General features: G+C 41.1%; 1 protein-coding gene across 1 annotated transcript; it reads right to left on the minus strand.

The window, feature by feature from the left end:
- Positions 1 to 117: 117 nt before the first annotated feature.
- Positions 118 to 12,915, minus strand: LOC126388012 (interleukin-17C-like). The gene is made up of 4 exons (XM_050040893.1): positions 12,699 to 12,915; positions 12,335 to 12,609; positions 2,599 to 4,243; positions 118 to 2,556 (listed from the first exon to the last, which is right to left on the minus strand). Exons 1-3 carry the CDS (start codon positions 12,723 to 12,725, stop codon positions 4,006 to 4,008), a joined length of 540 nt encoding a protein of 179 aa, XP_049896850.1. The 5' UTR covers positions 12,726 to 12,915; the 3' UTR covers positions 118 to 2,556; positions 2,599 to 4,005.
- Positions 12,916 to 13,261: the final 346 nt, after the last annotated feature.

The raw sequence follows: 13,261 nt of genomic DNA on the forward strand, positions 1-13,261 counted from the left end.
GTTAATAATTCCTGTTTATTTAACTATATATTTGTTAATACTACTGTTTAAATTTCTTATATTTTCACGTATCTTTCCTCTCTTGCAAGGAGCACCTGTAACATAAATAATTTCCCCTCGGGGATCAATAAAGTATTTCTGATTCTGATTCTGATTCTGATTTAGCCTGATGAGGCTCATTTCATAAACACAGGACTTCACAAAGCTCCGAAACTCAGAGAGGAGTTTGATGTTTTACAGTTTTTAAATGTAAATTAATCAAAGTGTGTTTTAGAGACTAAAGTAACACGCGTGCAGCTTAACGTGCACGTGTCTAATACTGTCCTGCTTTCAAGGAATAGTTTGACATTTTGAGAAACACACTGTCCTGCCGAGGCGAGAAGATCGACAACACTTTCAGGTTTGTCAGTTAGACATGAAGCTACAGACAGGAGACAGTTAGCTTAGCTTAGCATAAAGACTGGAAACAGGTGGAAACAGCTAGCCTGGTTTGGGTTGAGGTTTTTGGAACTGTTGCTGGTAAAGCAAATGAGATATAATCTGTCAGTTGGTGAGCTTCAGGGGAGCTGGTAGGCGGTCGTTTAACCAGGTACATCTACTCAAGTACTGGACTTCAGTCAGGCCAGCCGTTAGGAAATATGGGCAGGGAGACAACATTTTCAAAAGTGGGCCCCTCATCCACACCCACCCTGCACGTTTTTATACTTCCTGTGAATATATTTCAATTAATCCTATCTACACGTGTATTTTGTATCTACTTGTACCTCTATCTTTTTGGATCCATATGTTTGATTTGTGTTAAAGGTATTATCCCACCACACCACTAGATGGCTTATGTCACCAGCTGAAGTAGGCCACGGTATTTAAATTCATGCCAGTAAGCAGTTTTTGACTGGGCTTGGATTAAAATTTATATGGCTGTATTTATTGGAAGTTTGTGTCGAAACTTACTGGATGCAATTTCAAGACTGTTTACGGACCCCCAGTGTGCAGAGGCATTAATAAGAACCGGGGCATGGGCATCAGATGGCACGTTGAAATGTGTTCAAATACATTTATTTATCATGTAAATACATATAACTTGTATTGTCAGTGATATACGTCAGTAGGTAAATTGTTGCATTTGATCTCATTTAAAGGTCAGCCATAGACCCCCTTGGCCTTGGGCCGGGGTCATCTGTACCCTTTGACCATCTCTGACGGCGGCTCTGACGCCTGACTTCAGTACGATTTTGAGGTACTTGAACTATACTTGAGTATTTCCATTTTATGCTGCGTCATACTTCAACTCCACTATATCTCTACTGTTTACTGCACTCTGTTCATCTGACGTTATTCTAACTGGTTACTTTTCAGACGATATTTGACATGTTTAGCTTTTGCTTTTGACATGTTACAAAAAAGAGGTTCAGATGTCTAAAGCTTAATTTAGACCAGAGATTTGCTTTGAGATAAAACCGTTTATACAGAAAGGGTGCAGCGGTGTGAACTGGCCGGTCTGAGCTCGACTCAAGCCGACTGATGGTGTCACCTGACACTTTGCTGGTCAAATCACCAGCAGCCGCCAGTTTCTACTGCCAATCAACTTGTAGCAAAGTCTGCTGGCCAAGTCGGTTTAAACCTGTCAGCAGACGGCGTGTTCGCTTGCTGCTGCATTCTCTGCCAACAGTCCTAAATCCCTACGGCTGCTGACGTGTGTCGGTGTCAACAGGAGGGTCGCTGTTGCTGCTGCCTGTATATCACACACACACACACACACACACACACATTCTCTCTGACTGATTAATCGACGCTGGTTATTTAGATTATTGTGGCTTATTTATTATGAATACATTCCATTTGATGCTCAGGTTATTTTGGTGTTTCTGCTGTTTCGTCACACAGCTGTAGCCAGTATTTCACTATCACTGTCACTATCTCCTTCATATTTTAAGAAGCTGAAAATGATACTAAGCCCCAAAATAGGCCCGGAAAGATGGAAATCAGAGCGGAAGCACAGAGAGCTGAAGCTATGGAGACGGAACGCCGTCTGGCCTCATCTTCATGGCCTCACGTAAAATTTCTTAAAATTAGGCCCTATGTTCCCACATTTATAAGATTTGTCTTAAAATTAAACCCTATGTTCCCACATTTCTAAGATTTTACTCAAAATTAAACCCTATGTTCCCACATTTCTAAGATTTTTCTTAAAATTAGGCCTGATGTTCCCACATTTCTAAGATTTTTCTCAAAATTAAACCCTATGTTCCCACATTTCTAGGACATTTTCAAAATTAGGTCTTGTGTTTCTACATTTCCCTTCAATTTAAGCCCTATCCTCCCACAAGATTTTTTGGAAGCACTTCATAGTAAATGAATGAATGAGTAATTTTATTTCGATCAGCAGCAGCAGAAATCGTCACAATCACAAAAGGGTTTCGGCTGAAGCAGAGCTTATAGATAGCGAACCCTTGTTTTCATTTCCTTAAGTCAGACAAACAAAACCAGATAAGTACAAATACGCATACGGTATATACATGTAATACAATCACATGCTACATATATGCATATACATACCTATGTAATACAATCACATGCTACATATATGCATATACATACCTACATACACATACATACATACATACACACACATGCATATGTACCTGAATACATACATTATGTATGTACATATTTATGTTCGTGGGTACATGCGCGTATGTAAATCTGATATAAATTTATGAAAAAGGAAATGTGGGAACATAGAGCTGTGGGAACATAGAGCTGTGGGAACATAGGCACGCTCCCAGCTCCACCTGGAGCCACTACAACAGTAACATTTCATTATTTTATTTTTTGTTTGTTAACAGGGCGAATTGCGGTATGCAAAACATGCGGGTCAAAAGTTACAGACAAAGATGCAACAACTCCCAACTTCGTTCGACATTTCTAGCTGCACAAAGATCAGTAAGTGGAGGCTAACATTAACATAGCAAGCTAATGCTCATGTAACGTTAGCTTAACAGCTAAGGAACTTTTTAATAAACCTGCTTTAAGAAGTACATTTTTAAAAGCCTTCATGAGTTTTGTAAATTTAATATTGGCAACGTGTTTGTTGAAGAGGACTTGGGAGTTGACTTGGTCCCACCTCTGCATCCTTGACTCAAAGTGGACGTTTGTGTCAAATTTCAAATAATTCCCTCGAGGCGGTCTTGAGATATCGCATTCACAAGAATGGGACAGACGTGGTCACAGTGACCTTGACCTTTGACCACCAAAATCTGATCGAACCCCCTATGGAGAAGGCTCTGTCGCCTTCTCCATAGCCACCCCCTCCCTCTGGAACACTCTCCCTATACACATCCGTGACTGTCCAAATCCATCCACCTTCAAATCACTCCTCAAAACCCACCTTTTCAAATCCGCTTTTAACCTTTAACATTAGCTTTTTGTTCTCTGTTTCTCATGCACCCTCCTTTTCTTTGTTTTGCACTATGCTTTTGCACCTTGTTGTTGTATATCGTCCTTGTCTTCTGTTTATCTCTTTGCACTTATATGTATACTTCTTTTCTTTGGTTTTAAATTTAAAGCATCTTTGAGAGCTGTAAAAGTGCTGTATAAATAAACTGTATTATTATTACATAAAAAAGACGCAGCAAGCTGCAGAAAGCGCTCCGTCTGATCAGGGCGGGATTCAACCAAAAAGGTAGTGCGGTGCACCTTGTGTTTTACAACCTGCAAAACACTCTGACTCTCTGATCGGGGCCTTAAACTGTCGTCCTCAGAGCTACTGAGGGCCGCTAACGTGACATCAGAAGTTCTGGTTTCACTTTGGCTCAAACTGACACAAAACACTGTCAAATTAGTCAATTATGAAAAAACATTTCCCACAAACAAAAATAACTAGTGACACCTTCAGAGATCACATTGAAATAGATTTAACCCCCAGCTGCAGGAGGGAATATTTAGTTCTTGGTTAACTTGGTTAATAAAGAATCAGCACCAATGTGATTGCGATAGTTTCTTTGATCATTCAGCGTACTTTGGCACAGCACATGTGCAGGCCACAGGGATTTCAATAAAATCCTTTTTCACCTCGTATTTGTTTGGGTCATTTGGACACAGAGTTCTTCTCAGGACCGTCAGCGGAGCGAACACAGGCACAGAGTTGTAGCTCATGTCTTCACGCTGGTTGATGATGCAGCCTTCACAGAGACACTCGGCAAACAGGATCTCGTGAGGATCCCTGTTTTCCTCTCGGTTCAGTCTGTCAGGAGACAATCAGACAAAACAGACAGCAGCAATCAGAATGAGTTCTTATTGTTGATCTACTGTGACCCCAGAAAGAAACATTTGACACTTTCATTCCTTCGGTCTCCACCCAGTATTTAAAGGAGGCCTGGGAGACTTTGGCACCACGGTCAGTGATGAAACCTGAAAACATCAAGACATTCACAGATGCTCCATAAATTCCAGACACCAACTAATTCAATTTAAAGTGCTTCACAGGCTGAACCACTCCTGTGCTAAATTACGCTACTTTTATGCCTCTGTTTCTCCAATTTGCCCAAAATGTAAATCAGCAGAGGACCATGGGACACCTCCTCTGGTCCGGCCCCAAGCTGAATATTTTTAAATGCTTTTCAGAAACTGTGATATTACACCAGATCCACATACCGACATCTTGGGTGGAACCCGACATCAAGTTTACATCAATACTTAAAATCCTGTGATATAATATACACATTACACATTATTCTGAAACAGGCGATTCTGTGTAATGAGTACTTTTAAGGTTCTGACACATCAAACCGACATCAAAGAACTAGCGGCGACGAAAGCCAACTGTTGCGTCGTCTACGTCGCCTCACGTCGCCCTGTGTCAGTTGCATTTGAACACACTACACGGACTACATCCGACGGCCAAGTACCACGTACGTTCTGCGCCTGCGTGAGAGAGAGCGGAGTGAGAGAGTGGTACATCCTGTCAGCCGAGGGGTTTATTCAGGTTAAAGTGTGAAGAAGCAGCGGGTCTGTGGGGCAGCTGAGTGAAGTGGAGCCTGAGGAGGAAGCACCGATTAGCCCCTGTTTCACTACAGGCAGATTCACTCGCTACAGGGGCGAGGAAATAAAACCTGAACAGCCAATCAGAGTGATCTCTCTCACCGACAAGCTCCGCCGCCGATATAACGTGCTCAATCGGCCAAAAAGCTGCCGACACCAAAGTGCTGACGGTGCGGGACACACCACAAAAACTAGGGCAACAGACGCTCACCGACGGCCCGACTTTGGTCGACGGCCGACCGTCGGCTTGGTGTGTCAGGGCCTTTACTTTTGGTACCTAAAGTGTATTTTGATGCTGATACATTTGTACTTTTATTAAAGTAAATTTTGATTGTAGGACTTTTTCTTGTAACAGAGTATTTCTACACTGCAGTGCTGCTAGTCTTTCTTATACAAAAGGCTGAATAAAGGACATTTACTTGTACTAGTGTTGCTAAAAGTATCGATTATACATCTATAATTGATAATCGACCTAACCAGGAAAAAAAGTTGTTGTCATGTTACAGTTATATTTATCCTTCAATAAAAAATAAAATTAAACCCTCAATGTCATTTTTTTCTCTGTGGTATCAACAATTGAATATTGATATTTTTTAAGCTGTTGTATCAAAGTTAGAAATTTCAGTATCGTGACAACACTACTTAGAGTATTTCTACACTTCAGCACTGATAATTTTATTTAAGTAAAATAACTGAGTACTTCTTTCACCACTACAGTATTTGTGAGAGCCATTTGTATTAAATGTGTTTATTTGTATTTTTTGTTACACTCCCGCCACTTGGGGGAGTAGTGGTACTGGCAATTGGGCAGCACCAGAGTTTATATAATCAAGGTGTAACCACACACAGGTGTTGCTGTGTGGAGGTGAGAAGTTTTTTGACCGTGCTGCATGCACCAAGCGCTGTGGAGACGACAGTCCAGTTATTTTGTTTGCTTATTTTTGGTTTATGAGTGACAAATGGTTGTACCTGAACTGAATGAAAGTAAGTAATGAATCAACATTGGAACATTGGAAAGATCGTCTGTGATTGCATTGCACGCGTCATGAATTACCTCAAATGGCAACCGTGGTGGTAGCCTTTTTTTGGACAGGCGAAGGGTCACTGCATTAAGTCAAAAAACTGGCTCCATTGAGGACAGAGTTGGATTTCGCTGTCGCTTTGTTGCTGCACCGCTGAGGACAGCGTTGGCTTGCCGCTGCTGTGCCGCTGCTGCGCCTGTGAGGATAGCGCTGGATTTTCGCTGCGGCGCTCATCCTCACCCGACGCGGCCGGAGCTATTGCAGCTGCGGTCATCGCCATCGGGGCCAGCGGGACATCAGCAGCTGTATGCCGGCCAACGCAAGGTATGTGTAGCGCTACCAACACTGAATGGCCATGCCGGCCAACGCAAGGTATGTGTAGCGCTACCAACACTGAATGGCCATTGGGGTAAATGTGTGCACCATAGGCGTTTCTAGCCCATTTTTGGGAGGTGCTGAAGCACCCCTAAAATTTATTTTTTAATTTATTTTTTTACTGTATGTCCCTTTTTAACAAGCTAGAAAAGTGTCAAAACCATACAGTACTTGGTTGCAACGTAATATTTTAACAACAAAAATACAGCAGTAGCTGGCACCCTGCCTGGGTGATATGTTATGCAGTAGTGGTGTAAGTACCTGGCTTAAACCAGGATATGTGGCACATTTCTTAACTTCTACTACTCAGTACCAACACATTATTATCATTACCAGTCTACTACTCAGTACCAACACATTATTATCATTACCAGTCCTCATTTTTGCTGCATTTAATCGTAGGGCACTGTTTATGTTGTCAGGTAGGAGTTAGCTGACGTTTTTTCTAGCCAGGAAACGTTACAGGTGGTCAGTACCACTGTCCTCTGTTTGAANGTTGACAATAAATGCCTGTTTTATTCACTATTCCCCGACTAATTCTTATTTTATTAAATTATATTGTTTATAGTAAAATGTTCTTATATTGAATATGGTAAACCTAAACTTACGGTAATACACCGCAATATTAATGTGTTACGCTGTAAAACACAATTACAGCATAGACAAGTTATACTGTACAACACAATTACAGTATTATACTATAAACCACATTTACAGTAGAACAGTTATACTGTAAAACTTACTCACGGTAAGACTTTCTAACTGTAAACCTCACTTACAGTAAAGCTGTTGTACTGTAAAACATATTTACAGTAAAGTGGTTTTACCGTGAAACATCATAACAGTAAAGGTACTGTAGACCAGTAATTACAGTAACTTACTGGCAACAGTGTTGCCAGTAAGTTACCGCAAAAATACAATAAAATGTCTAACAGTAAACTGTTAAAAAGCGTGACATTAAACTGACTGAAAAAGCACTTTTGGGAAAAATTGCTCACCTGGAAAAAGAAAGAAAGGTGAAATTAAAAAAGGCATGGGATATCAAAGAAACAATTGTTGGTTTGATGAATGACAAAGGGTTTGCAAAAGAGGTGAAATGTTCATTTGCAAAGTTTAATGCTCTGTGTGATGAAGCAAAAGAAAAACATGACACTTTGATGGGTTTATTACCGAAATATGAGGTGGAAAAACATGAAATGTGGTTCAAGGTAAAAATGCTCAGTGTCACTGACTTTACTGCTGATGTAAACAAATGGTTGGTTCACAATGAAAGTTGCATTCAAGCTGAAAGTGTTGCCATCAACAATGATGAGGTTAATGTGGAGCCTCAGGACACTGAGGTTAATGTGGAGCCTCATGACAGCATTTCAAATGTTCAATCCAATGCTTCCAGCACCAATACCTCCAGCAAAAGCTCTGGTCGAAAAAGCAATGTCTCAAAAAGCAACAAATCTTCAACATCATCTGCACGGCTTCAAGCAGAGGCAGAAAAGGCTGCACTCATGGCACGTGCTGCAGTACCACAAGAAAAACATGCTTTGGAGGAGCAAGCAGAGCAACTGAGGAGGAAAAAGGAGCAACTCGAAATTCAAACTGAACTAGCAGCATCTGCAGCAAAATTAGCAGTGCTGAACACCTCATGTCACAGCAGTGTTTCAGATGCACATTCGGATGGAATGAGTTCCTATTTCAAAAGAGGAACACTCAATCCTCATGCTGAAACATACAACCCACAGCAAAAGGACACATCTCAGCAGAGATACTCATTATCTGCCAACACCCATGCAACACTGGAAAAATCAATGGAAATGGACAAGAATAAAAATGCACATCATCAAGCAAGCTTCAAGTGGAAAAAATCTGGTCAAGCAGCCTCACATCAATCAGATTTAAATCCTGCTGGTCAGCAAGCAACACATGTTCAAGACAGTCCTCAAGCATCTGGAGATCTCTACAGTCTGTTACAAAGACAGAATGAAATAACAGCACTGTTGGTAAAGACGCAGAACTCATTTTCTGCCACACAGAGAAATACCTGTTTTTGATGGAAATCCAATACAATATAGGACATTCATCAGAGCCTTTGAACAGTGTGTTGAAGCTAAAACAACCAACAAAGGGGACTGCTTGTATTACCTGGAGCAATTCACTAGAGGGCAGCCTAAAGACCTAGTGCGCAGCTGCCAGCACATGACGCCAGACAGAAGTTATGCTGTGGCCAAAGACCTTCTCCAAGAACACTTTGGTCATGAATTAAAAATCACAGCTGCCTACACTGACAAAATCATTGCATGGCCTGCTGTTAAGGCAGAAGATGTTAAAGGGCTGCAGGCTTACTCATTGTTTCTACGTGAGTGTTGCAACACAATGGAGGATTTGACATATTTGGATGAACTCAATATGCCGGCTAACATGAAGACACTTCCTTACAAGCTCAGAGAGGAATGGAGAGTAACCATATGTGAAATTTCTGAAAGCCAAAGGCGCAGATCTGGCTTTAAGGATATAGTCAAGTTCATCAAGTACCAAGTCAAAATCATTTCCAATCCAATTTTTGGTGACATCCAAGACACTCAAGTGGTAAATAAAGGAGGTATCAAGACAAAGGTACAGCAAAAATCACAGTTCCAACGAAAGAGTTTTGCAACTGCTGTATTTATGCCTAAGGAACCAGCTATGAATGCAACCAAGAAAAGCATTCATACTCAAACACAAAGTGTGCCATCAACAACATCAAGCTTTGTCTCCTGCTTGTACTGTACACGTGGACATGAATTGGATCAATGTCCACAACTGAAAAAGAAGATGCATCGTGAAAAGCTGGACTTTCTAAAGGAGAAAGGAGTATGCTTTGGTTGTCTGCGCATAGGACACATGAGCAAGAACTGTAGTAAGCGCATATCTTGCAAAGTTTGTAACCAAAGTCATCCCAGTATTCTTCACATTGAGAAGATGGCACAAGGCAAAGATGAAGGTCAGTCAAAGGAACTGTCAATGAGTGGCCAGCACACTTATTGGATATGGACATCACTGATGACCCAGAAGTTAAAAGGAGCTTCACAGTGAATGCAGTTGTCACTCAAGATGTTTCAAATGCCACACACAAACTGATCACTCACTTTTTTTTAATTTTTTTTTAAATTTTGGTTCATTTGTTAATTAACCAGATGCATTCCAGTAAAGCAGTACATATATATGAATGAACCAAAAAGGTGAAGGCTGAAGCCGTAGCTTATATGATGCCTTCCCTTTTCAAGATGATCTTGATGGCTTTGAGCAAGAAAGGAAATGGCTAATTTCTATAAATACCAGTGACAACGGAAGTCAACAGACCATCACTGTGGAAATACAGAAATTTAAAGCCACATTGAGAGGACAAAGATTGTCTGCAGATGATCTCATTAAGGCTAAGACATCTATTGTTCGCTTCAGCCAATGGGAAAGATTTCACAACGAGATTGTTGCATTAACATCTGGAAAATCCAAGGTGAAGAGAGAGAGCAATATCTATAAACTGGACCCAGTTTATGAAGATCTGTTAAGAGTTGGAGGACGGCTGAATAAGGCTTCCATGCCTGAAGATGCGAAACATCCACTCATTCTAGCCAAGGACCAACATATCTCAACTCTTATACTCTGTCACATTCATGAGCAACTGGGCCATGGTGGCAGGAATCATGTACTCCCTAATCTAAGAAAAAGATACTGGATTACAAGCGCCAACTCAGCAGTGAGAAAGGTAATTGCTGAATGCTGCTTCTGTAGGCGTTACAGAGGCAAGGTGGGTGAACAAAAAATGGCAGATCTACCCTCAGAAAGAATTGTTCCTGATCTCCCACCGTTCACAAATGTCGGTGTGGATTATTTCGGACCAACTGATGTGAAAAGAGGTCGCAGCATCTTAAAGCGCTACGGAGTACTTTTCACTTGCATGGCAAGTAGAGCAGTCCATCTGGAAGTCGCTTACTCACTTGATACAGACTCCTGTATTAATGCCTTGAGAAGATTCATCTGCCGTAGAGGACAAGTTTCTATGATGCGATCAGACAATGGAACTAATTTTGTGGGAGCGGAAAGAGAACTCAGAGAAGCTCTAGTTTCATTGGATCAGGACAAGATTCAAAGAACCATGGCACATGAAGGAATTAAATGGAATTTCAACCCTCCTGCCAGATCCCATCATGGTGGCGTATGGGAACGAATCATACGTATGGTCAGGAAGATTCTGAACACTGTTCTTCGTCAGCAATGTTTGGACGATGAAGGATTCCACACTGTGTTGTGTGAATGTGAGGCCATACTAAATGATCGTCCTATTACAAGGTTGTCTGAAGATCCTAACGACCTTGAGCCATTAACACCAAATCACATTCTGTTGATGAAAGGAAAACCTTTTTTGGCACCTGGACTCTTCGAAAAAGGGGATCTGTACATTAAAAGGAGATGGAGACAGACTCAGTATTTAGCTGATCTCTTCTGGAAGCGATGGACGCAAGAATATTTACCATTGCTACAAGAAAGACAAAAATGGAATAAAGAAAGGAGAAGTTTTCTACCTGGGGATACTGTTGTTGTTGTTGTTGTTGTTGTTGTTGTTGTTGTCAATTCAACCGCACCTCGTGGATCCTGGATACTTGGAAGGACTAATACGTTCTGTTCGTTTGCAGACCAAGACCAGCATAATTGAAAGACCTGTGACAAAGATTTGTCTTCTGTGTGAAACAAATGACTAATAATGGATAACCATACCCATGGTTAAGAAAAAAAAAACAAAAAAAAGAAAGAAATATTGGTTTATGGTTTATATGGTTCTTATAAATTGACTATTTCAGTCAGATTTTTTGTTTCAAAGGCAATGGCTCCTCATGTAAATTTAAGAATTGTTTTGTCTTCTGTCAGAAACAATTAGGGGCCGGTGTGTGAGAGCCATTTGTATTAAATGTGTTTATTTGTATTTTTTGTTACACTCCCGCCACTTGGGGGAGTAGTGGTACTGGCAATTGGGCAGCACCAGAGTTTATATAATCAAGGTGTAACCACACACAGGTGTTGCTGTGTGGAGGCGAGAAGTTTTTTGACCGTGCTGCATGCACCAAGCGCTGTGGAGACGACAGTCAAGTTATTTTGTTTGCTTATTTTTGGTTTATGAGTGACAAATGGTTGTACCTGAACTGAATGAAAGTAAGTAATGAATCAACATTGGAACATTGGAAAGATCGTCTGTGATTGCATTGCACGCGTCATGAATTACCTCAAATGGCAACCGTGGTGGTGGCCTTTTTTTGGATAGGCGAAGGGTCACTACAGTATTACTACTTTTACTTCTGTAAGTCTGAGTAGTACTTCTCTCCCCATTAAAGTATTGTTACTTTTACTGAAGTAAAAAGTCAGAGTACTTCTTCCACTGTCACAGTACTGTTACTTTAACCAGAGGAAATGATCTGTGTACTTCTTCTGCTATTGCAGTATTAGTACTTTTACTTCAGTAAAAAATCTGAGTACTTTTTCTATCACTGTACTATTGCTAACTTCACATATCTGAGTACTTCTTTTGCTACTGCAGTATTACCACTTTTACGTCAGTGAACAGTCTGAGTAGTACTTCTTTCCCCATTAAAGTATTGTTAATTTTACCTTAGTAAAAAGTCTGAGTACTTCTTCAACTACCAGAGTATTGCTAATTTTACTTCAGTACTTTTCCATCACTTTCCTATCCTTCCTTATCTTATCCTTATATATATATATATATATATCTTATCCAGCACAGCAGGATTGTTACTTGAGTAAAATGTCAGTTTTTGTTGCACCTGTGTAGTGACAGTGATTTCTGCTCCGTCATGATGTCTGTGAGCGTGTTTGTCCCTCCACGGTGTCCGTAGCTGCATGTAGTCTCTTACCTGTACCTCCACGGGGACAGCGAGCGGTTACTCAGCTCTCCGCGCATGTCCTTGGCCACCTGCGCGCACGTCCGTGTGTCCTGCAGGTTTTTTGGGAGCCACAGTTCGTTCCAGTACTCCCAGTACCTCTGAAGCCTGCTCACCGTCCTGTTCACCTGGCGCAGGTCGATGCACTTGCTGGACCTGCCGTCAGCAGCAGAGGAAGAGGAGGAGGAGGAAGAGGATGAGGATGAAGGGTGGTGGTTGAAGATGAGCAGCGAGCTCACTGAAAGCATCTATAAATATAAAACAAAAAGCAGCTTTAAATCGCTGGAGGTTCTGAAATGAAGCGGAAGTGTGTGTGAGGGTCAGTAGTCGGTCTTACGATGTGCAGACTGACGGATCTCTTCATCTTGATCCTGCGGAGTTGTCAATGTGTCCGGCTCCATGTCGCAGCTTTATATACACTGTGTTTACAATAAGGCTGCTGCTGGGTGAATGGGAAAATCCTTCAGTCCGTTTCCTTTAGCTCACAGGAAGAAACCTCAGCACCATGACCCCGCCCCTCTGACCCGGGCGGTGCGTCTTGGTGCGGCTCATTACTCCTTAATGACATTTTTATTTCAGTAGAAATGACCTCTTACTACATGTATGACGTCACATTTTACACGTGCTGCATGTGAGCTTCATTTTCTAAATGCTATTAATAACATTCCTCACCTTATCCTCAGCATTTATTAGGCACAGCTGTTTATACAGCCAAGCACATTCCAAATAATTCACAGGCAAAACAAAACATTAACATAAAAAAATGTATTAAAAAAAAAAGAAATATTTTAAAAATTAGATTAAATACATACATGTAAAAGAAAGTACACTTATATTGCAGCAATAAGTTGCACCATATACAACATAAAAATAAAAGTGCAGTGGGGAACCAGTCATTCA

Source organism: Epinephelus moara, chromosome 1 (assembly GCF_006386435.1).
Source record: "Epinephelus moara isolate mb chromosome 1, YSFRI_EMoa_1.0, whole genome shotgun sequence".
Classification (NCBI taxonomy): Eukaryota; Metazoa; Chordata; class Actinopteri; order Perciformes; family Serranidae; genus Epinephelus; species Epinephelus moara.

Bases quoted from the DNA above. Each gene is read 5' to 3' on its own strand.
- LOC126388012 (XM_050040893.1), bottom strand. From the start codon at position 12,725: ATGAAGAGATCCGTCAGTCTGCACATC. The intron at 12,610-12,698 runs GTAAGACCGACT...TTATATTTATAG, and splicing joins GATCCGTCAGTCTGCACATC to ATGCTTTCAGTGAGCTCGCT. The intron at 4,244-12,334 runs GTAAGAGACTAC...GTCTCCTGACAG, and splicing joins CTGTCCCCGTGGAGGTACAG to ACTGAACCGAGAGGAAAACA.